The sequence below is a fragment of the Bufo gargarizans genome, chromosome 2 (genome assembly GCF_014858855.1).
Source record: "Bufo gargarizans isolate SCDJY-AF-19 chromosome 2, ASM1485885v1, whole genome shotgun sequence".
In the NCBI taxonomy this organism is placed as follows: Eukaryota; Metazoa; Chordata; class Amphibia; order Anura; family Bufonidae; genus Bufo; species Bufo gargarizans.
In genome coordinates this window covers 228795011-228819331 of record NC_058081.1, presented here as the reverse complement: position 1 = coordinate 228819331, position 24321 = coordinate 228795011, and the positions used below count along the sequence as shown (strand labels likewise).

At 46.7% G+C, this 24321-nt stretch overlaps 1 protein-coding gene across 5 annotated transcripts in view; it reads left to right on the top strand.

Annotated features, from left to right (window-relative positions):
* THAP9 (THAP domain containing 9) overlaps positions 1 to 23456 on the top strand; it is a 30538-nt gene extending 7082 nt beyond the window's left edge. For 2 of the 5 annotated variants that reach the window (XM_044280077.1, XM_044280078.1), the window contains exons 2-10: positions 3726 to 3819; positions 4252 to 4459; positions 4577 to 4726; positions 5852 to 6059; positions 8762 to 8915; positions 9256 to 10030; positions 10709 to 10881; positions 12150 to 12295; positions 22233 to 23456. In XM_044280077.1, the coding sequence (XP_044136012.1) occupies positions 3740 to 3819; positions 4252 to 4459; positions 4577 to 4726; positions 5852 to 6059; positions 8762 to 8915; positions 9256 to 10030; positions 10709 to 10881; positions 12150 to 12295; positions 22233 to 22939 (2601 nt within the window). In that variant the 5' untranslated portion in view covers positions 3726 to 3739 and the 3' untranslated portion in view covers positions 22940 to 23456. Of the gene's footprint in view, positions 1 to 2725; positions 2745 to 3725; positions 3820 to 4251; positions 4460 to 4576; positions 4727 to 5851; positions 6060 to 8761; positions 8916 to 9255; positions 10031 to 10708; positions 10882 to 12149; positions 12296 to 22232 lie in introns of those variants that run through there. The other 3 variants (XM_044280080.1, XM_044280082.1, XM_044280081.1) reach the window with 3 other exon arrangements.
* Positions 23457 to 24321: the final 865 nt, after the last annotated feature.

The window sequence follows — 24321 nt, the reverse complement described above, 5'->3', positions numbered from 1 at the left end:
CAGTTCCAGGCCATGCCCTTTGGCCTATGTACGGCCCCGAGAACCTTTACCAAGGTGATGGCGGAAGTAGCGTCCTTCATTCGAAAGGAGGATGTTTTATTCCTCCCTTACCTGGACGACCTCTTGATCATTGCAGAATCATGGGAGACATGTCAGAAGTCAATACGGACAGTGATTCGCATCCTGGAACAGCTGGGATGGATGATCAATTCCAAAAAATCCAGGTTGGAACCCAGCACAAGTCAGATATTTCTGGGACTTCGGTTGGATTCTCTGCAGCAAAGGACTTTTCTTCCAGCAGAGAAGATAGAGAAGATCCAGAACGAAGCCGGGAGGGCTCGGCAGAACCCAGAAATGTCAGTCCGGAAAGCAATGTCTTTGTTAGGATTAATGATGGCCTGTATTCCAGCAGTCCGTTGGGCCCAGTTTCATTCAAGGATATTGCAATGGGAAATATTGAATTGGACAAAACGAAAGGAGATAACGTTAGACTCCCAGATATGTCTCAGCCAGAGGACTCTGATCTCCCTCAATTGGTGGCTGGAGTTACGAAATTTAGACCAGGGTATTCCATGGAGTTACCCCAATCCAGTGGTGATCACTACGGATGCCAGCCCTTGGGGATGGGGGGCTCATTTCCAGGGTCAAGTGAGGCAGGGAATCTGGTCCCCGTTACAGAGACGGTTCTCGTCCAACAGGAAGGAATTAAGGGCGGTGTTGTTGGCTTTACGAGCAGCTCGGCCAGGACTCCAGCACCAACATGCCAGAGTAATGTCAGACAACAGAACAGTAGTTTCGTATCTGAACCGCCAGGGAGGTACCAGATCCCTATCTTTGATGAGGGAGACAGGGATGATATTCTCAGAATTTCAGGAGGAACTAACCCATATATCTGCCCTACATATAAGGGGGGTAGAGAATGTCCAGGCCGACTTCCTGAGCCGTCATCGTTTAAAGCAGGGGGAGTGGTCCCTGAATCCGGCCATATTTGCAAAGATTGTGGATCTATGGGGAGTACCAGATATAGATCTATTTGCTACCAGGGAGAACAGACAGGTAGAAAGGTTTTGCTCCCTCAGTCCCTACGAATCCCCTTATGGGATAGATGCCTTTCTCCTGGATTGGAGATTCCGTCTGGGATATGCTTTCCCCCCCCCCCCCCCTTCAGCTCCTACCCAGAGTTCTCAGGAAGATAAGGGAAGAGAGGTCGAACCTAATAGTCATCGCCCCCTTTTGGCCAAGGAGAGCCTGGTTCTCTCTACTCAGATCCATGTCAATAGCGGAGCCACGGGTTCTTCCCGACATTCCGGATCTCCTGAAGCAGGGCCCAGTGATACATCCAGAGGTAAGGTCCCTGCACCTTACGGCATGGAGATTGAGAGGGTGCACCTGATTAAGAAAGGCTTCTCTGAGGCCTTGACCTCCACCATTCTTAGTAGTAGGAAGAGGGTAACAAATGCCATTTATGCAAGGATATGGAAAAGATTTCTTTCCTTTTCAGGTCGGGACACTGATGTTTGGCCTGAGAAGGTTTCCACAAAACAGGTCTTAGAATTTCTACAAAGAGGTCTGTCATTAGGTTTGGCCAAGAGCACTTTGAAGGTACAGGTTTCGGCCCTCTCGGGCCTATGTGGTAGAAGTCTGGCTATGGATCCCTGGATAGTCAGGTTCTTTAAGGCAGTTGATAGGGTTGCGCCTGTTAGGGGTCCTAGGTTTCCCCCCTGGGATTTGAACTTAGTCTTAAAAGCCTTGACCAGTCCCCCCTTTGAGCCTATGATGGAAAGTTCTATTAAAAATCTTACTTTATGCTAATAGCATTAACGTCAGCCCGTAGAGTTAGCGAGCTTCAGGCACTGTCCATCAACTCCCCATTTATGTCCATACGTGAGGATAGAGTGGTTCTTAGGCCAGATCCAAAGTTCATTCCCAAGGTACCTTCCAAGACTAACAGGTTGCAGGAGATTGTCTTGCCAGTCTTTTTTCCAGACCCTAAAAATGAGGAAGAAGATAGATGGCACTTACTGGATGTGAAAAGATGCCTGATCCATTATCTGGAGAAATCAAAAGATTGGAGGAAGACCTCTTCCTTGTTTGTATTATACGCTGGGGCTCGAAAAGGTAATACGGCCTCCAAGAGTACTATTGCTAGGTGGATACGAGAACTTATTTCCCTAGCCTACTCGTGTTCTGGTCTTTCCCCTCCACTGTCACTGAAGGCTCACTCTACCAGGGCAATGTCTACTTCCTGGGCAGAAAGATCTAATGTCTCTATTGACCAGATCTGTAGGGCAGCCACATGGGCTTCTCCTTCTACTTTCTATAGGCACTATAGACTTCAACTTGACTCTGTCTCTGACCTCCTCTTTGGTACTAAGGTGTTAGAAGTGGTCACCCTCCCTTGAATTCTATGTAATCTCTCTCAGTGGTGCTGTCGTGGGGGAGGGGAAAAATGATGATTACACTTACCGGTAATCGGATTTTCCTGACCCCACGACAGCACCCGTCTAATTCCCTCCCTAAGGTGGTGGTGGGTGAAAAAATTCACGTGGTGATGCAAAAAAAAAAAAAAAAAAAAAAGGTGTATATATGTATGGTATTAATCAAAAGGGGAGTCCCTCTCATGCTCTGTAAACCCACTGAGGTGGGAGAGTGGCTCCACCTTTTTATGCTACAGGTTTCCTGTCCATGGAGGAGGAGCCATCTCTCAGTGGTGCTGTCGTGGGGTCAGGAAAATCCGATTACCGGTAAGTGTAATCATTTTTTTTCTCATCAGAGAATAAAACTGTCTTCCACCTTTTGAATGTCCCATGTTTGGTGCCCTCTTGCAAAGTCCAAACGAGCAGTTCTGTGGCATTCAAGGATACGAGGTCTTTGAAGACGTTTTTTGTTTTTGAAGCCCTTCAGTCTCAGATGCCGTCTGATGGTTATGGGGCTGCAGTCAGCACCAGTAAGGGCCTTAATTTGGGTCGAGGATCGTCCAGTGTCTTGATGGACAGCCAATTGGATCCTCCGGCTCAGTGCTGATGACATTTTTTTTTTTTTTTTGGGTCTTCCACTTGACTTTTTTGTTCCATAACCCTCAGTATCATTTAAGAAATTCCAAATGACTGTCTTAATGCGTCCCACCTCAGCAGTGATGGCGCGCTGTGAGAGACCCTGCTTATGCAGTTCAACAACCCGACCACGTTCAAAAAAGGGAGAGTTTTTTTGCCTTTGCCATCACAACGTGTGACTACCTGACAGAAAATGACAATTAATCCACATCTTTGCACAGATTTGGTCATGTGGTCCTAAACTTTGGATCAGCTGAAAAACCGCCTGTTTCAGTTTAATCGTTATTTTCAATTAATTAAATGCTCAAAAAATGTTTAGTCTCACTCCCATTTCTTCTTGTTGCATGTTGAAGCTCTACCTGGAACCTTGTTAAGATCCAACAATGTAAAATATGATTTTTTTTGCCATTTTTTTCAAGTGGTCTTAAACTTTTGATCAGGACTGTATTAATAGCAGATAAGTTTTTTTCAAGCTGGAGTTGGTATACTCTTACATTCTTAGGTTCGGTTGTGTATGACCAGCTTTACCATGATCTAGTCATGATCAGTTAGGACAGATTATCTTTTATACATCTGTTTTACACAGTATGACATCACTTTCTCCTTTGTATAGTGACTATTGCTTTTATTCATCTGCTCCCACCTGACAGATCAATATTATATTTCTTTCAGAGGGCGCCAGTAAGATGCCAGTGTCATGTGCTGCCTCGGGGTGCAAATCTAGGTACACTCTGGAGGCCAGAGAGAAAGGAATAACATTTCACAGGTGACTTGGATCTTATGCAGTTTTTGTGCATGGACTTAAAGGGGTTCTGTAGTTTGTTTTAAGTGATGATCTATCCTCTGGATAGATCATCAGCATGTGATCAGTGGGACCCCCGCCGATCAGCTGTTTGAGAAGGCAGCGGCGCTCCAGCAGCGCAGTGGCCTTTTCGCAGTGAGGTCAGCATAAAGTTGATGACGGGTTCCCTTTAAGCTCCACACCAGGGAGAGCCTGCCCCCTCAAAGAGAAAATAGACATTTACAGAAATGATGCGTATGGGGGTAAAATACAGAAAATATTTCTGGCTGCACTAAATCCGATACACATCTTCAGTTGGGACTTTTTTTTTTTTAAATGTACCAATTTCTTGAAAACTGACATTTTGAGAAAAATATATCTGTTATAGCCTGTTATTTCATTTGTAATCTATTGAAGGTTTCCAAGGTCAAATCCTGCCTTGTTGGATAAATGGTGCCGCGCTATGAAAAGAGCAACGAGCACAGGCGAGTTATGGATGCCTTCCAGATACCAGCGACTGTGCAGCCTCCACTTTCAGCAAAGTTGCTTTGACACTACTGGGCAGACAAAGCGGTTAAGAGATGATGTCATACCCAGCATTTTCAATTTTCCAGAAGACCCACAGGTAAATGGAGGATCCTTCCATTTGTATGCAGAATGTATCAGATTGCTTCACTTTATAGAGACAAAATAGTTACATTTTAAACACTGAAACAATGAGAATTTCATATTTTTCCATCAGAGGACTGAAGTATCTGAAAACAAAGTTTTAGAGACATCTACACAACCATCTGACATTCCTCTGCTAACTAAAACGGTAAATGAAGAACTAGAAAAGGTCAGTGTAGCGTCTAACGCAGATGCGGGTGTGCACTGCCAAGTGCAACTACAGGTACGTTAATATAAGTTGCATAAAAAGTGCCCATTCATTGACATTTGCTCCAGGCTCCAACTTTTTATGTATTTTATGCATGTGTCTTGATCACAGGAGATTTCAGGAACCTGTTTTGAGCACCATTTACCCAGTGTCAGTTTTTTTTAAATTGTACATTAATATAAATTGTATTTGTCAAATAGTTTTTTTTTTTTTTTCATTTAATAGAATAACTATTAAAATGTGCTAAATTGAAATGTTTCTTTCTTAGTCCAGCTGATAGCAAAGCCATCCACACAAGCATGTTCAAACATCACTACCTACTGCTGTCAGCAGCTTTCCAGAGTCAAAACTGCTGACAGACTCTCTTGACACCCTGTATAAATCAATTCCTCAGAATTTCCATATTTTTTTTTTTGCTGTCCGTGAATGAGGACATTATTGTTTAAACTCAAGGGCAGAACTCCTATGCACTCACTGTACAGCTACACCTGTTCTCAGCTATGAATTGCCCATAATCATTCATTTGATTGTCAAGCTCAAAGATGCGAGGCATGTCACAAGGGCAGCTTTAAGGGGTTGTCCCACGAAAAAAAGTTTTCAAACCAGCACCTGGATCTGAATACTTTTGTAATTGAATCTAATTAAACATTTTGCATAGCCACTGAGTTATTCAATAAAATCTATATGTAAAGCACCACCTTCTGTTTTTATAAAAAAAAAATTCTCTTTATTTCTTTGTCCTGCTCACCGGGATGGCCGCACATGCTCAGGTCTATCCTTCAACTGCCTCCTGAGCTGTGATAGGGAGAGCTGAGACACGCCCCCTGAGCTGTGATGGGGAGAGCTGGGACACGCCCCCTGAGCTGTGATGGGGAGAGCTGGGACACGCCCCCTGAGCTGTGATGGGGAGAGCTGGGAACTGGAAAGAAACCTTTATATAGTGTGTCCCACTATATGCATTATTTTTACAAGGCTGGCTCAAGGAATTGTTGTATGACTATAAAAATGTGCTAACCAGTCAGTTGCCCGTTTCTTACTAGAGCAAATGTGAAGTATGGATAACCAGATTAACTGCCTGTATGCATTGTTTTCATAGAGGATTGATTTTCTTCATATTCCAGCATTTATGCTGTTTTCTAGGATCATCCATATTACATTCCAGATATTGACACCCTAAAAAAGAAGCTCCAAGCATCAGAAGATTCAAGAGCACAAAAAGAGAAGGAACTTCGAAATGCGAAAGACAGAGAGAAGCGTTTACGACAGACTTGTCATAGTATTTACTGTGAGCTTATCAAGAGAAACTTGCTGAGCTCTGAGCTTCTGGACATTCTCCAGCCTTACGAAGGTAATGGCTGACACGTAAAAAGCCACGTGTTCCACAACATATATTCTTTAAAGAGGACTTGTCGCCTAAAAGTTCTGGAGCATCCTGTCTTATAACTCTATTTTGTGTTGTTCCTCGTTTATTCCTCCTACAAGTTTATGAATAAATTGACAACTAGGTGTTATTATTTGGGGAGTGTCGCTACGTGCTGTGACATTGTCCTATCGGAGCTGACAGCGTGAAAGTATGTAAGGAAACCCCGCCAACTGGTAACACAGTTGTTAGTTTATTCATATAAATTTTTAAGGATAAATACCTGAGGATTGAAAACATAAAGCTAGGTGTGGCCCCAAGGTGGACCTTTAGAAGCTCCGTTCTGGTTAGGATATACATTGAATTTCAACAGCTCCTTTTTTTTTTTTTTTTAAACAGTTTTTATTGAAATGTTGTCATTTTACAGATGATCAGTTACCAGTACTCTTATTAAACAATCGGACTAACATAGTCAGGATCCCGAATCAAAAACATAACCGTGGCCAGTCCCATTTAAGTGCCCCCCCCAGTCTCAATAATAGAGTAACAGTCATCTGGGTGCAGTCAGTCTCTTCCAGACATCGGGCAGCAATCAAGAGGGGACGGGATTGATGTGCGGGTCCCCAGCCAAGTAAATGTGACAGTTCAGAGAGAAAAAAGAAGGCAACCATGACAGAACCCAGTGGAGTCGATCATGGTATAGAAATTGGATATTCATTCTGTAGGAGACGTGTCTGGTACCATGTGGTCATCGAAAAATATAAATGTAGTTTCAAGCAAGTTTCTAGAGTTAACACCGCAGTGTATTTACCCCATACTGCAAAAAAGGATTTAAAGGCTAAGGACGCAGTTGGAGGACTTTTTATTTTATTTTTTATTATGGCATTTTACTCATTTTGACATGAAAATCTTTTTTTTTTTTCAATTAGTCTTTATTAAAGAAAAAATCAGGTGCTTTCTGTAGACCGGGTTGACATTCTGTGTTTGCGCTGTGTCCCATCAGGAAACTCCTCTGACGGCTCATATGAAGCCTTATCTCTGATCTCCTGAGTGCTCATAAACACTCATTATAGCTCAATTCTTATGTCAGATGACACTCAAAACGAAAGTTAAATGCTCACAGCTAGGCTAAAACGTAAAGGGAGTCTGCCACCTAATTTTTACCTATTAAACCAGATTGCTGCAGATGCATTGTAGACCTACCCTTTACTCTTTTGGCAATGTTTGAAATGTCTGGAAAAAGTAGTTTTAATCCTCCTGATAATGGTTCCAAAGTGCCAAGCAGGATGGGCTTTGGTTTTCAAAGGGCCCAAGCCCACTGTCCTTTCTCTTGCTGAGTTCCGCCCCTAAAATGTTACAACAACTTTACGCTTTTATGCAGCGCTTCACTCTGGCTTCCTCCTCCCCCTAGAAGGCATCTCAGTGTTGGCAGGGCAGAGCATAGGGAAGGGGGAAGCCAGAGTGAAGCGCTGCATAAGGCCTCATGCACACGGCCATTGTGCGGCCGTTCCGTGCATTGGACACCGCAATTTGCGGTCCCCAATGCACGGGCAACATCCGTGCGGCGGCAGGGATGAATCGAGACCTATTCAACTTGAATGGGTCCGCATCTGTGATGCGTGGAGCACAAGGCCAATGCCCGCATATTGCTGACCCGCTGCTTGTGGCCTGCACTATGGCCACGGCTGTGTGCATGAGGCCTAAGTGTAACATTATACACTACTCGGATCCAGGGGTCACGGCCACTGCTGCAGCACAGATATAAGGCGACCAAGCGAGGCCGGTACTTTTACCTATAGTGCCTCCACTGCTGGTTTAGACATGTTTGTCTAACTTTATACCACCTATTGGTTGAGGTGCAAAAAAGTGTGTAATATACATATTAAATCTATTACTAAGCATATATGCAATTTTTTTGGCAAATTAAAGAGTTGTCCATATTTATAAACATTTTTTGTATTTACACTTACTAAAAAAAAACTCTTAAATCCCCAGCTATATCAGGAATATTAGAATAGCGCCACCTGCTGTTTCTGTTGAAAAGCCTTTCTGTGTCCACCTGTCTCTCTGCTCCTTCAGGTACGCAAATGGCGATCCTTGGTGCAATGAACTGTCTGCCTCTAAAGCCTGAAGCTGCAGTGTCTTCTCTGCTCGTCAAGAGATGCTTAGAAATTAATAGCAGTTTGAGGCACCAATATTGTAACTTATGAGATGACACAGAAGGGCTGTTCAAAAGAAACAGCAGGTGGCGCTATACAAACATTATTTTCTGGGGATATAAGTAGGGATGAGCGAATCGACTTCGGATGAAACATCTGAAGTCGATTCGCATAAAACTTCGTTCCAATACTGTACGGAGCAGAAGCTCTTTACAGTATTAGAACGTATTGGCTCCGATGAGCCGAGGTTATTGAGTCGCGAATAACTTCATAAATTAGTTTGTACTGTAAAAAACCATTTCCCGAACTCTGGTTCGGCTCCGTACAGTATTGAAACTAAGTTTTATGCGAATCGACTTTGGATGTTTCACCTGAAGTTGATTCGCTCATCCCTAGATATAAGCAATAGTTTTCATGGGACAGTCCCTTTAAGCTACTATTCTGTCCCATTTAGTTTGGTATATTCTCCCCCATTATGCTAAATCATCTAGAAATCATTCACACTTGTAAATTCTTATCTTGCTTCACTAGACATTCCTCTGGAACGTTTCAAAAAGCCTGAATCGGAGTACTCTGCCCAACAGCGCATGTTTTCCCTGACGTTACAACTGAATGACCCTCTGGTGTACAAATACCTGAGGAAGGAAACCAAACTACCACTGCCAGGGCCAAGAAGACTCCGACAGTAAGTTCAAGGACAAAACTGGGCACTGTTCACACATAGCTTCTGTACTAATGTGTTTTATGACTGCTTCTGATGGAACACATTGATTTATAATATTGTCTGCCACAATATTCTGTGTACAAACTGGACAAAAAGGATCATGAACTTTGTGATGCTCATATGTCACCTGAGCATGTAGTAACTTTACAGATGAAACTTGATCGACAACATGAGACCGTTGGACAGGTTGGGTGCTGAATGATGGTGCTTCTTCATACACATGATCATTTTTGTTATGTACGTAACATTGCTGTGCCATTACTAGCCTGACTGTTAATGCATTGTGTATTTATGTTTTTAGGTGGCTGAAGTCAGATCGGGGAGGTCCTGGAATAAATACTTTAGCCCTGAAAGCATTGATACAGAAGAAGCAAGCTCACCCGCAGTTGTATACCAAGGTGTCTCTTGCTTTGGATACATTTTCAATCCAACAAAGTGTTGCTTATGACTCGTGTAGAAATGAACTTGTGGGTTTTGTGAACTTGGGCAAAGGAGGGTCTGGAAGTGGAAGCCAAGATGTGGCTAATGAAGTCCTGATGTTCATGCTTGGTGGAACAGTTGGTCACTGGAATGTCCCAATTGCCTATTTTTATGTTAAATCATTGACCCCACAAGCACAAAAGCAACTTCTTGCTCATGTTTTGCACGAACTGTGCGAGAAGAGGTTTGAGGTAGTTGCTGTGTCAATGGATAGACATCCACATAATGAAGAAATGTGCACCATGCTTGGATGTACACTCACAGATCCCTGGTCACTTCAGACACACTTCTCCTTGCCCAACAGAGATTACAGACATTATGTTGTGTTTGATGTGGGTAATGAACTGCACATAGTCAGCAACATGATAGAAGAGCTTGGTTCCATCCAGAGTCCAGAAGGAGCAATTACATGGCAGTATATCACTGACTTGATGAACCTGCCTAGAATGTTTCGTCTTATGAGGAACTTGGAGATTGTGAAAATGACACTGTTGTGTAATAAGCTTAGTGATACTGTTGCAAACGCACTGCAGTTTGTTCAGGAATTAAATCGGGAACACGGTCATGATTTACAGGCCATTATCAACTTTATTCAGGTACGTCTGCTAATTTTTATTCTTTATGTTCAAAGAATTGAACAATTCCAACTTAAAGGGGCGATCCATTTTTTGCATATTGATGACCTATCCTCAGGTTTGGTCATCAATACCAGATTGGCAGGGATCCGATTCCCGCAACTCCTGTTGATCAGCTGTTTGAAGAGAATGTAGCACTTGTATGAGCTCTGCATTCTCTTCACTGTTTACCTGCTCACCATTGACATTGCAGCGGCGGAACAGTGTAATTACAGGTGCTCAAATAAATGAGATGGAATAGCTGTAATTACACTGCTCCACTACTGCAGCTATTCCATCTCATTTAATTGAGCACCTGTAATTACACTGTTCCGCCGCTGCAATGTCAATGGTGAGCAGGTAAACAGTGAAGAGAATGCAGAGCTCGTACAAGTGCTACATTCTCTTCAAACAGCTGACCGGCAGGCTGCTAATATTTGGACCACGATGATCTAGTATTGAGTGAGGCTAGGTCATATATAAGAGAAAACCGGAAAACCCCCTAAATGGGATATTCCAATTTCAGACATTTATGTCATATCCACCATGGTTCTTCAGATTCACTTCTACAACTGGTTGATGACTCTGTTCTCTGGCTCATCCTGCTGTTAGCTAATATTTGTTACTACAATATACTTTACCTATGGTTTTTATTTGTAGATTATTGGTAGACTATTTGATATCTGCAATAGCAGCAATGTGCGGCTACAAGGTGACAAAAGCCCCATAAATCAGAACAACTTAGAGGAAAAACTCCAAGTCCTGCAAGAGACCCGTGAATACTTATTGACTCTTACAACATGTGACAATGAATTCCTTTTCCAGTCCTTAAGGTAAAAATTCAAACATGCTAACATTTTAATTTTAAACTTCATATGAAAATCAAAAAAAATTAAAGATGCAATAAGTATGTTCTGCTGCTATCCATAAAAAACACTTTGTATCATTAGGGTAAGAAACCATGAGAACCTAAAACAGATATATTTGGAGATTTAACACATTTTCACATGTTTAAATTCTTTACTGGGACAAAAAAATGTTTGTTTGTTTTTTTTACATGGAACTGAACTTGTCAAGTTTATAGAATTGTATGATATAGTGCAGTGCTCCCCAAGCTGTTAGGTGGCTCCAGTTGTTAGTGGGGGGTCCAACACCTGACACCCACAGCGATCATCTTTTTTGGGCTGGGGCAGCACCAGACACTATACAGTTCATAGAGCTGAAAACAGAAGGCTCCATACAATCCATACACAGAAGGTCATGCCAGGGTATTGAAGCTCATCTCCCATTCAAGTCAACTAGCACCCGAAACTGCACAGTTTGCGGAACCTGACGCTTCTGCTTCATAGTCTCTGCTATTTGGTCTGAGCGTCAGAACTGAGCATACATAGGTCATCAATACCTCTAGCCTGGAGAACTCTTTAAATGTTCTATCTTTTTTGCGGGGGCTGCGGAATGGACATGCGGATGCGTTGAAATTAATGGGGCCATTGTCACATCTGGTTGGGTTTCAGTAGTTTTTATGTTTCCGTTCCGTTTTGCTGTTTGGTTTCCCTTTGTGATCCGTTTTTTTTGCGGATCAGAAACTGAAGCATACAATAAAGTTTAAACAGTAAGTACATAAAAAAATTGGGCTGGGCATAAAATTTTCAATAGATGGTTCCGCAAAAACAGAACAGATACGGAAGACATTTTGCAGAACCATTGACTTGAATGGAGCCGCAGAACGTGATTTGCAGGCAATAATAGGACATGTTCTATCTTTGAACGGAAATACAGAAACAGAAGGCATACGGAGTACCTTCCAGTGTTTTTGCGGATCCATTGAAATGAATGGTTCCGTATACGGAACGCAAACGGGGAAAAAAAAAAAATTCCACGTGCAGGAGTCCTTATACATACCATTCCAGAGGGTGGATATAAATGAAAGCAGATAAGGCTTCAAGTAAGGTGCCAGTCATAGTTTTGTGCAGCGCACCAGTCTGGTAGCAGCCTATAGGTCTGGTAAGATCTACTACAATTTTTGCCATAAAATTGAGGAAGCACAAGCAGCAAATGTGGTCGTGCAATGACCTTTTCTTGATGCCTTTTCTCCTTTTAGGGCCCGGTGTACTGTCGGTCTCCTAGTAAATATTGCTTCTCTCAGCAAATTGTTACCACGTCTACTGATGGATCATGACTGCATCACTACCTCTAGGTTCAGGAGCCATCACCTCAAAGCTTTTTTCAACTGTGTTAGACACAAAGGTAGAGTTTAAAGCTTGGTTTATCTGGAAAAAAGAAATGACTATGACTGTTTTTATGAAAAAACTTAGAGGACCTTTCATGGGTCCAAAGAATATGAACTAAGTAGTAGGCTGCATAGAGCGCCGCCCAGGGATCTAAGAGCACTTACTATTTTTCTTGGGCGCCGCTCCGTTAACCCGCTGTGGCCCCCGGTATTTTCAACATTCAGAGCAAGGAGGAGGAAACGCCAGTGTCTCTCCTTCTCCCTGATAGCAGCGCTGTCCAATCGCAGCGCAGAGCTCAGAGCCAGGGAGAAAAAAAACCTCCCTGGCTCTGAGCTCTGATTGGTCAGCGCGGCTGTCATGGAGAAGGAGAGACACTGGCGTCTCCTCCTCCTTGCTCTGAATGTTGAAAATACCGGGGGCCACAGCGGGTGAACGGAGCGGTGCCCAAGAATAATAGTAAGTGCTCTTAAATCCCTGGGCGCCGCTCTATGTAGCCTGCTACTTAGTTTATATTCTTTGGACCCATGAAAGGTCCTTTTTAAGTAGCTGAGCTGTGGTACAGCAAGATCAAGTGCCACAAACAGTAGGGATTGGGCATGCCCCAAAAATAATCTCTATACATTACTGGGGGAAAAAACTAAAAAAACTCCTGGAAAACTTAATGCGGTTGAGCATAGATTCTATAAGTATAGACTGCCAGTAGTGCTGATGCAGCCATCATTAGTCCCAAGGCAGAAGCTGCTTTCATCACTGAACACTGTTGTTTTCCGTTATTGACCATCAGAATTCACAGGAGGGCTGGAGAGCCTATTGCCATCATGCATAGGGCGGACACAGACAGGACCAACACCAGGTGTTATGGTGTGTGGTGCTATTGGCTACCATGGCACTTTGTCTGGTATTCGTCGAGGGAAGATTTGACCAGCCTTTAGTTTGTGCAGGACATCATGGAAACAGTCACACACTGCCTGCACTATACAACATGCTCTTCAGAGTAGTCGTCAGCTCAATTGTCAGATATCTCTGTGATCGATAATATCTGAGACTATATGGGGTGAAGGATATACCATGCTACGCAGCCAATAACCACCTTGGTTAAACTATGGGTCCAAGTTGAAAGGTCTTGGAATGATGGTACACAGGAGGATACCCAGCACATGGATAACCATTACCATACCAGAGTGGCAACCTGTATTGCAGCAAGGGGAGATGCCACCCAGTATTAATATATATCCTGCTGCATGACCCACAATAAAGGGCGATTCTTCTTGGTTGTATGATCATTGACCAAGCAGTTTACACTCAATCTCAGCTCAATCACATCCGGTTTTACAGGTGTTCTTTTTTTCATTTTCCAGTGATGTACTAAAGAGGACCACTTCTGTATACCACCTGAAATAACGATTGTGAAGTATGTTTTCTCCTAACTCTGCTTTGTGCCTTTGCCCTTTTATTCCTCTGGATTATTTATGAATAAATGGCTGTGTGTTGCCATTCTCCTTGTCAGAGTTGTATTCCTACTCGGTCTCTGTCAACACTGATTGTCCAATGTCGGACGGTGTAGAGACAGTCCCCAACTGGTGACACCCTGTTGCCAGGAAAGCAGATAGGTACTCTTTGAAGAGTCATGCCTGTCTTATGGTATGCTGTGTCTTAGCAATAATAACAGTATGATCGTTGGTGATCTGACCTCTGGTAGCCAAACAATTCACAGGATGAAAGGACCGTGTTCACACTGGTTTTTCAATCCTGAGATTCAGTAAGCGTCAGTCCTTGAGAACTGACACAGACAGGGACCTCTGTGTAATTGACTTCATTGTGAGGGCAGTGTGCAAGGAAGCTAAATTGACAATCAGGCTTGAGCGAATTGATCTTCAGATCATAGATCTGAAGTTGATTTGTTGAAATACTTTAAAGCTGTTTCTGTACAGCATTACAATGTATTGGCTCCGTGGAGCCAAAGTTCATTTCTCGCTCATATCATTGGGGGACACAGGACCATGGACACAGGACCATGGGTATAGCTTGCTGCTGCCACTAGGAGGCGACACTAGGCTGAAAGCTGTTTGCTCCTCCCCTGCAGGCTATACCCCCTCCAGCCTGGAGAGAGCATATCAGTTTTTAGCTTAGTGTCGTAGGAGGCAGACCTCCCTGCTTTGCAGGGTGGCGCTTTGATCTTTTATTTCATTTTTTTTTTTTTTTTTTTTTTCCAGTATCCGGATGGGGGGTCCAGGTTCGCTTGCGTCCCTGCATCCCCGGGAGGCGGGCCGGTGTACCTTGGTCACCGCCTTGCCGCCCCAAGAAGAAAAAGCGGACCAGGGCAGCCTCGCTCCCCTGCTTCCCCCCAGCTACAGGACTACCCTCTCTTCAGCCCTCCTCTGCCCGGACCCCTGTTGCCTGGTGCCAGCGGTCGTTGGGTGGTCCTGCTGGTGTTACAACTGAGGGTGAAGTCTACAGATGAAGATGGGTAAGTGACTCGCCTCCCAGGCCCCCACTCTCGGATAACAGCGTGCCGTACTGCACGGCACCAGTGCCCCTGAGCGCCCCCCCCCCCTCCTCCTCCTCCTCCACCCGCGCCCCCGCACCCCCGCACCCGTGTGCGTTCCGCCGGCACCTGTCTCGGACCTTTCCGCCGTCAGCTCCGTCTCCCAGTTCTTCGCCGCTGCATCGCATACAGCAGTATCTTTCTGTGCGATCGCAGCCGGCACTGCGGAGGGCGGATGCACTACCTGCTGAAGAACTTCGCGGCGCGCCGGGACATTCGTTGCCGCACGGCGGTGTCGGGCCCTCCCCCTCTTCTGACCTCGGGCCAGTCACAGCGCGGTCGCCCTTTCTGGGCAGCCATATTATCGGGGTCTTTAGGCACGCCGGCCGCGGCTGCGGTCACGTGCACAGGGGTGGGCGGCGCTTGCGGCCTTCTTCATTATCCTGCCGCTCCCGGGCTGTCAGGGGGCGTGGCTTATTCTCCCGCCCTGCTGAAACTTCCTCTTCCTCCCGGCGCAGCGTGGTGGACACAGGACCTGGGCTCTCGCTCCACTCTGGTAGGAGATAGATACCCCGTTCAGCAGGATATCAAACCATGTCTGACCCGGCCACTGACCCCCCTCAGGCAACCTGTGTGACCACTCACTATGCCTGTTCAGTGTGTTCAGCCAAATTCCCTCGGGGCCAGTCACTCTCACTGTGCTCGGCTTGTCAGAAGCCTGCGCAGAGCAATCCCCCTAGAACACTGCAGCCCACAGAAGCCTTAGATCGCCCTGTTCAGGGGGAACCAGACTGGGCAAGGTCCCTGTCTCGGGCAGTGGAGGACCTCTCTAAGGTCTCCCATTCCACCCTTTCTCTGTTGGGTCGTTTGGTAGAGAAGTCGCCACCGGTGCAATCCGCGCAACCGCATTGCACACAACCCAGAGGCAGGCCTCCTAGTAAGCGCCCCAGAGCAGGCAACCGTTCCTCCTCTGACGCCTCAGCATCCCCCCCTGCTCCTGGATCCCAGTCACAGGCGTCCTCCCTGTTAGGCGACGCACTGTCAGAGGGTGAGCTTGGGGATTCGGATGCGGATATGGATCTGGAGCACTCTTCTCAGATTGCTTCCATGGTGGATAGCCTGATTTCGGCAATAAAGGACACCTTCCGGGTTCAGGAGGATCTTCCCTCCACTAGCCAACAAGGGGTGTCGTTTCTGCGTGCGAAACAGACTCCTAAGGCATTCCCGTTGCACGAAGATTTTTCTATTGTGGTTAACAAGGCTTGGGACCAGCCAGGTTTGCGTTTTGTTATCCCAAAACGCCTGGACCTTCTCTACCCCTTTCCACGCGAGACAGTGGAACTGTGGTCCTCCCCGCCGAAGGTGGATCCGCCGGTGGCTCGACTGGCAAAATCTACGACTATTCCGGTAGCGGATGGTTCTTCACTCCAGGATCCGGTGGACCGTCGCGTAGAGTCGCTCGCCAAGTCAATCTTTACGGCGAGCGGTTCGGCACTGCGTCCGATTTTCGCGTCCGCCTGGGTAGCCAAGGCGGTTTCGGAGTGGTCCATCCGGTTAAGCCAGGACATTTTGTCCAACCTCCCGCCGGCTGAGCTCGAGTTGTCTGCGCTCCAAATTTCACATGCGGGAAAATATATCTGTGAAGCGGCTCTGGATGCTGGGTCGATGGTTGCCCGTGCCTCAGCTCTCACCACTTCGGTCCGCAGGGAGTTATGGCTCAAGGCCTGGAAGGCTGATTCTTCCTCTAAACGCTCTCTCCTAAAGCTTCCGTTTTCTGGGGCGCGGCTTTTCGGGCCGAAACTGGATGTCATAATCTCGGAAGCTACGGGAGGCAAAAGCACCCATCTGCCCCAACCCAAAGCGAAGCGGCCTTTTCAGTCCAGACCTGCGTCTTCACGCTTCCAGTCCTTTCGCCGTTTCTCGGGCACCCGTTCGGTTCCCACCTCCGCGGCGGGACCACCCAACCAGGATCGGCGGAGGGGCCCTTCCTTTAAGCCCCAGCAGGCTTGGCGTCCGCGTGCCCAGCAACCTCGCACAGCGCCAAGTAAGCAGCCTTCCGCATGAAGGTTTGTCCCCACCCTCTCAGGTGGGGGGGCGTCTTCTCCTGTTCCAGGACATTTGGCACGCCCACATTCCGGACGCATGGACGCTCGAGGTAGTTTCCTCGGGCTACAAAATAGAATTCAGGTCCCTTCCCCCCAACCGTTTCTTCCCTTCCCAGCCTCCCAGGGATCCCGTCCGGGCCGCGGCTTTCTTGAACGCCGTCCAGTCCCTACTTCTGCGGGGGGTGATTTCTCCGGTACCTCCAGAAGAGCGTTTCACAGGTTTTTATTCCAACCTGTTTGTGGTCCCCAAGAAGGAGGGCGATGTGAGACCGGTGCTGGACCTCAAACTTCTGAATCACTATCTACGGGTTCAGAGGTTCAGAATGGAATCTCTTCGCTCCGTGGTAGCCTCATTGGTGCAGGGGGAGCACATGGCGTCTTTGGACGTACAAGATGCGTATCTCCACATACCTATCGCTGCCATGCACCAACGTTTCCTCCGATTTGCCATCCAGTCGGATCACTTCCAATTCGTCGCGCTGCCATTCGGTCTGGCGACGGCCCCGCGGGTGTTCACGAAGGTTCTGGCGCCCCTTCTGGGGATTCTGCGGTCCAGAGGCATTACCCTTCTCCCATACCTGGACGACATTTTAGTCAAAGCCCCGTCAGCGTCGCAATGCGCAGACAGCCTTCGGATTACGATGAGCACGCTCACTCGCTTCGGTTGGATTCTCAACCGAAGGAAGTCATGCCTGTCTCCGACCACTCGGATCAGGTTCCTGGGTATGACGTTGGACTCAGAGGCCGCCGTGGTCCGTCTCCCTCTGGACAAGAGATTGGGCATTCAGAATGCAGTGGTTCTGCTCACCCGGCATCGCAAGGTATCGATTCGCAACTGCATGCGAGTTCTGGGGCTGATGGTGGCCTCATTCGAGGCGGTACCGTTCGCCCAGTTCCACACCAGGGAGTTTCAGCGGCTCATCCTGTCCTCCTGGGACAAGTCCCGGGATTCACTGGACCTCAGGATCTCGCTGCCTCAGCCCGTTCGCGAGGCTCTCGCCTGGTGGATGAATCCGGACCACCTGTCGTCAGGGAAGTCGTTCCTGCCGGTGTCATGGACGGTGATTACGACCGACGCCAGCCTCCGCGGTTGGGGAGGGGTCTTCGGTACTCGGACAGCCCAAGGTGTCTGGTCTCTGTCGGAGTCCAGACTACCCATCAATATCCTGGAGCTCCGGGCCATTTACCTCTCCCTTTGCCATTGGACCACCGATTTGCGGGGCCGTCCGGTCAGGATACAGTCGGACAACGCCACAGCGGTCGCCTACATCAATCACCAGGGGGGGACGCGCAGCGGTCCGGTGATGGACGAGGCCGCGAGGATTCTGCAGTGGGCGGAAGCCCATGTCCCGGTGATCTCGGCGATCTTCATCCCGGGCGTGGACAATTGGACGGCGGATTTCCTCAGCCGAACGACGGTGGACTCGGGGGAGTGGGCTCTCCACCCGGAGGTGTTCGAGGACCTTTGTCTCCGGTGGGGTCGCCCGGAAGTGGACCTAATGGCATCTCGGTTGAACCACAAACTCCCGTGCTTCCTGTCTCGCGCAAGGGATCCGATGGCCTACGACGTAGACGCACTCGTGGCACCGTGGGACGGCTTCAGTTTCCTGTACGTATTCCCGCCGCTGCCGCTCCTGCCGCGGATTCTTCGCAGAATCAGGATGGAGGGTGTTCAGACGCTCCTAATTGCCCCAGACTGGCCGCGCCGAGCTTGGTACTCGGAGCTCGTTCTGCTCCTGGGGGACGCGCCGTGGCCTCTTCCACTCAGGCCCGACCTGCTCTCACAGGGCCCGGTCTTCCACCAGGGTTTACATACGCTGCGTTTGACGGCGTGGCTATTGAAACCTTCCTGCTGAAGAACAGGGGTTCCTCGGATGCGGTCGTTCGCACGATGATTAGGGCTCGGAAGCCCTCCTCCGCGAGAATCTACTATCGTACGTGGAGGTCGTTCTTGAAATTCTGTGAGGACAGGGGCCTCCCCTCTAGGAGGTTCTCCCTCCCTACGGTGTTGGCCTTTCTCCAAGCGGGTTTGGAGCTGGGTCTGGCCCTAAGTTCGCTGAAAGGGCAGGTTTCGGCCCTTTCCATATTTTTCCAGCGTACGCTGGCGGTGCTGGGGCCTGTCAAGACCTTCATGCAGGGTGTTGCACACACCGCGGTTCCGTATCGGCCGCCGTTGCATCCCTGGGACCTGAATTTGGTGCTGGTGGCACTTCAGTCCGGGCCGTTTGAACCCCTGCGAGAAGTCTCCCTCCGCATGTTGTCATGGAAGGTCGCATTCCTGGTTGCCATTACGTCAATACGTCGGGTGTCGGAACTGGCGGCACTGTCGTGCAAGGAGCCCTTCTTGGTGTTCCATCAGGATAAGGTGGTGCTCCGGACGGTGCCGTCGTTTCTGCCGAAGGTGGTGTCGGCGTTCCATGTCAATGAGGACATTGTCCTCCCCTCGCTTTGCCCTAAACCTTCCCATCCTAGGGAAGTGGCGCTTCATCGTCTGGATGTAGTGCGGGCCTTACGGATCTACCTGGCCGCGGTAGCCTCCTTTAGGCGAGCGGATTCTCTGTTCCTAGTTCCGGAGGGTCCTAGGAAGGGTTTGGCGGCATCCAAGGTGGCGATTGCTCGGTGGATTAGATTGGCCATTCACGAGGCCTACCGCTCCAAAGGCAGGGTTCCTCCGCCTGGCGTCACGGCTCACTCTGCCAGGGCGGTCGGGGCTTCTTGGGCACACTTTCACCACGCTTCGGCGTCTCAATTGTGTAAGGCAGCGACTTGGTCTTCGTTGCACACCTTCACCAAGTTTTACAAGGTGCATTCGTTCGCATCGGCGGATGCTGCTCTTGGCCGTAGGATCTTACAGGCCGCAGTGTAGTGGCTCGACTGGAGGTGGAGTCAGCGGTTTTCCCACCCTGGGGACTGCTTTAGGACGTCCCATGGTCCTGTGTCCCCCAATGATATGAGCGAGAAAACGAGATTTTTGTGAACTCACCTTGTAAAATCTCTTTCTCGCTTTATTCATTGGGGGACACAGCACCCACCCATTGTTGTTGGTTTCTACTGAGGCCAGTGGTCCAAGTTACCGGTTGGGACTGAGGTCAGGTTCGGTTGTTTGGTTGGACTGTGGTCTTCCTGTTTTGTTCTGTTTCGGTATGTTTCTCCTACTGCTGAAGCACAAACTGATATGCTCTCTCCAGGCTGGAGGGGGTATAGCCTGCAGGGGAGGAGCAAACAGCTTTCAGCCTAGTGTCGCCTCCTAGTGGCAGCAGCAAGCTATACCCATGGTCCTGTGTCCATGGTCCTGTGTCCCCCAATGAATAAAGCGAGAAAGAGATTTTACAAGGTGAGTTCACAAAAATCTCGTTTTTGCCCAAAGTGGCGCGAACCTTCGGTGAATTCCTACTGTATTCATATCTCCATAGTGAAAAATCAATTTAAAGTAGCAATCCAGCCCATATTTAGAAACCCCCTCTTTTCACCTGGGTTATCACCAATATCATTTGTTTGGTGAAAACATACCAAGCTGCACTATGTTGGTGACATCTTACTTAATTCTAAACTCATGTTCAGAGTACACTTTTGTTTCTACTTTCTCACTTCCAACGTCTGAATTCTTTCGAGTCACCCAAATCTTCCATGTTTTTTTTATCCTCCCTGGTCCCAACCAACGGCTTAGTAGAATATACAATGTTTGAATGGCTCTGCAAATATAGAGCTTTAGAGAGGGGTATTCTCTCTTTATTCTACTTTCAACTCGCTGCTACCTGATACCAAGTTGGCTTTTATGCAGGGTTGGGAGGTAGATTTGGGGGAGACCCTCACACTGGAGCATTGGCATGAATGCTGCACGGCTACCAGCGAGGAGAACTGGCAGGTAACCCTTATGGAAACTTCTTTGAAGATACTTCACAGGGTGTATTTGGTGCCTACTAGCCTGCACCTTATATACCCCATGGTTTCCCCCTTATGTTTTTGGGGGTTGCCAAGATAATGGTAACATCCTTCATACTTGGTGGACCTGTCCCATAGTGAGACGGTTTTGGGCCAACATCAAAACAGGATTATTTGAAGTGTTTAGGAGAGATCTCTTCTTGTTGGCACCTGTGTGCTTGCTGGGGCTCATACCACCAACATTTAACAACACTGCTTATAAACTTCTAAAATATATCCTGATGTCTGTGAGGATTCATATTGCGTCCAGGTGGCGGTCTCCTTCACTTTTAGCGTGCAGTTATTAATAGGGTTAATCGCATTGCATTATATGAAAAACTTAATGCCACTTTAAATGACACCAGGGAGCGATACTTGAAGATATGGAATCCATGGTTAAATTGTGCTAATTCTCCTAGCTTGCAGTATCTCCCGTCCCTTTGACTGTCTACTCTACTCTAGCACCTGGAAGATTTGACTGCTCACTCTCCACTTTTTTATTCTAGACTGGTAGAGTCACGAGAGACGAGCCCTTGTCTTGCACTGCCTTACTTATGTAACTCGTACCGTAGGGTGGGTTTCTACCGTCCTACGTCTGTTATGGTGCTTCTACTTTGTACCTGGACTTGACGTTATTATAGATATATAGTTCATTCACTATGTACTCACATAAATGCTATGTACATGTGTACTATTTCTGTCTATTATACCAATAAATATGCTTTGAAACCTAAAAATAGCAATCCGAACTGTGCTTTGGTACTGGCCCAGTTCGCTGATATGCATACAGTAGGAATTCACCGAACAAGTCGACTTAGCATCTTTGATCCGAAGGTCGAATCGCTCAAGCTTATTGACAATGGTTTAATGTTATGTATATTGAAGTGTGATTCTTGTGTTTATGTCGTGTTATTTAAATGAGTATTCCAGGAATTTGACATAGATAATATGCTATTAATATCGGAGTCTGACACTTCCTCCCATCCGCTGTAAAGTTTTAGCCCCAGAACTACACAGCTCAGTCCATTATGAGGTGGTCGTATTCACTTCAGTCACTCTCTGTCCACCACACAAGTACAGAACGGTGTAGTTCCAGCATCTACAAGGTAACAGCTGATTTGCAGCGGGTGTGGGTAGGGTGTCTTTACCCCTGCTGATCTGATATTGATGGCTTGTCTTAAGGATAGGCCATCCATATCAAAATCCTAGAGTGCTCCATTAAGGTATGTGTTCTGTTTTAGCTAAAACAAGAATTTTTTTTATTTTATTTTTAATTTTTTCTTCATTTAAAAACCATGGACATCATACTTTTTCTCTGTGTGGGCGCAGCTCTTAGCTTTGTACCCATGCAATAAAGTTAATAAGGCATTTTGGCACAGTGAAGGGTTACATTGTGATAGGATTCTAGTTTCTTATGTCATGTTTTTTTTCTCTTATTTTAGGTGGTTCAGACGTACGGCCTACAGCATTTGATGTAAATCAAGCAATAGAAAAGCTCTTCTCACAATCTGGCTTTGTTGACCCAGCTCCGGAGAATGACCTCAGCTTTGTACATACAAGTATAGCACAGAGTTTGACTGGTTCCCTGCAGCACATTCCTTTTCCATTTGAAGAAACCAGTATTAAACTCCCCTGTCATGTCTACCAGTCCTGCTTGTTGGACGTGACACTTGCTAATTCCGAAATGTACATTGCAGGCTGGGTTGTAAGAGAAGCCTTTAAGCAGCTATCCTGTAATAAGTGCCGATGGGCTCTAGTGAGCAGTTGTACCCCGCAGGATTTCACAAGCGCCTATCACTTGCTGCAAGTTAATGGCGGTGTTGCTCATTTTGTGCCATCAAATGGAGCAAGGAGGACTGTGCAGACCGCAGAAAAAGAATTGTACTGTATGCTGAAATATGGCAAAAGCAGTACATCTGCTCTGATGCTGGAGCACCATGTACTGTCCACGCTGGGACCCAAAGATATTTTCGACCTTAAGGAGCATATACCAGAGACTGAAGTGGGCATTGACAATCATCACTTTCAGCTATTGCGTTTGGTAGCATCTCTTTACTATGCACTAAGGGAGCCCTACATTGACGGTATAAAGCAGGCATATGGTCGGAGAGCACGCGTGACGCAGACTCTAAGCAGGCCTTTTGTTTGAGCTTTATTTCCATTCAGACTTATCGTCCACATAAGAACCTGTCAGATTGCATTCAACCCCCAGCTGAAGCCATTTTTTGTTGGTGGTGGTGGTGGCATTCTCACCCCTTTGAACAGGCAAGATCCTGCAAAAGATGCACTTTATCATACCTCACTGCCTTGTATAGATGACATCTACGTGACTGTACACATAGGTACTACAGGTACAAATATATATCTACAAAATAAACAGTCAACGTAGCATCGGGAAAAAAGGAGCAGATGTGAATCAGTGTGTCGTTTCTGTAAAAGTGTAGTAAACGTGATCGAATCTGCATTCATTTTTTCATAATGGCAGCTTTCTGTATTTTCACCGAACCCCCCCCCCCGGTAGCTGGCGCTCTGCTGTTGTCATCAGTGCCATAGACTTTGAATGGAGCAGTAGTGCACAGGCTTGATCACTCCTATCCTCAGAATAGCTAATCAACATCTGAACTCAAGTGAATGGAGCAAGTACTTGTAATTACACTGCACTTCGAGACAACGGGCATTGTAATGAAGAGGAAGTAGTGCAGCCTCCTCTTCAAACAGCTGATCGGCAGGGACCCCCCACGATCTGATATTGATGACCTATCCTGAGGATGTCATCAATATAAATCCCCTGCACGACCCCTTCAACGTTTGAAACATTCATCATGAGGCACGACACAACCTAAACATCACACAGACATACGTTAATTACAGTTTACACTTTTAGGACTAATTAGAATCTAATTATTGAGGATTAATGTCGCTGGGCTTAGCCTGAACACTTTTTTTAGTCAGAGAATTAGTCAGGGGGGCAGATTTATCATAGCCTGGCGGCGTACGCTGGGCTATGACAACCAGGCACACTGCCGCATCTGCTTTGTGATTAGGGGTACACATCATAAATAAGGTGCAGCATCTGTCACACACCCTTTTTGAGAAGATGGTGCGGCTCCAGCACTTGAGCAATTTTGCACAAGATCCATTGAAAAAGTCGCCCCCCCCCCCATCCTACTGTAAACACCTCCTTACTAGTTGAAGATGATCTGCTCCGGAGGGGCCATAAAGAATCTGGCAGAGTACTGAGGTCACATTTCTAGATTGGCGAGTGTTTATTTTATTGACATACTTGCAGCTGTCCAATCGTCAGTTTTACACAGGGTGGGAAACAATAGCACATTTTATAAAGTAATATATAGAAAGCCACAAAAAATATATTTCCTTAAATTAATCATACAATGTAATTATTTTTTTTATACCTGGTATCAAAAATATATTTCTAAAGGGCAATAACCGCCACTGAATGAAGTGAACCTTTTTTTTTATTTCTTTAAAGCCCCTAATGTACCGAAATAGCCAACTCTACAATCCACAGAT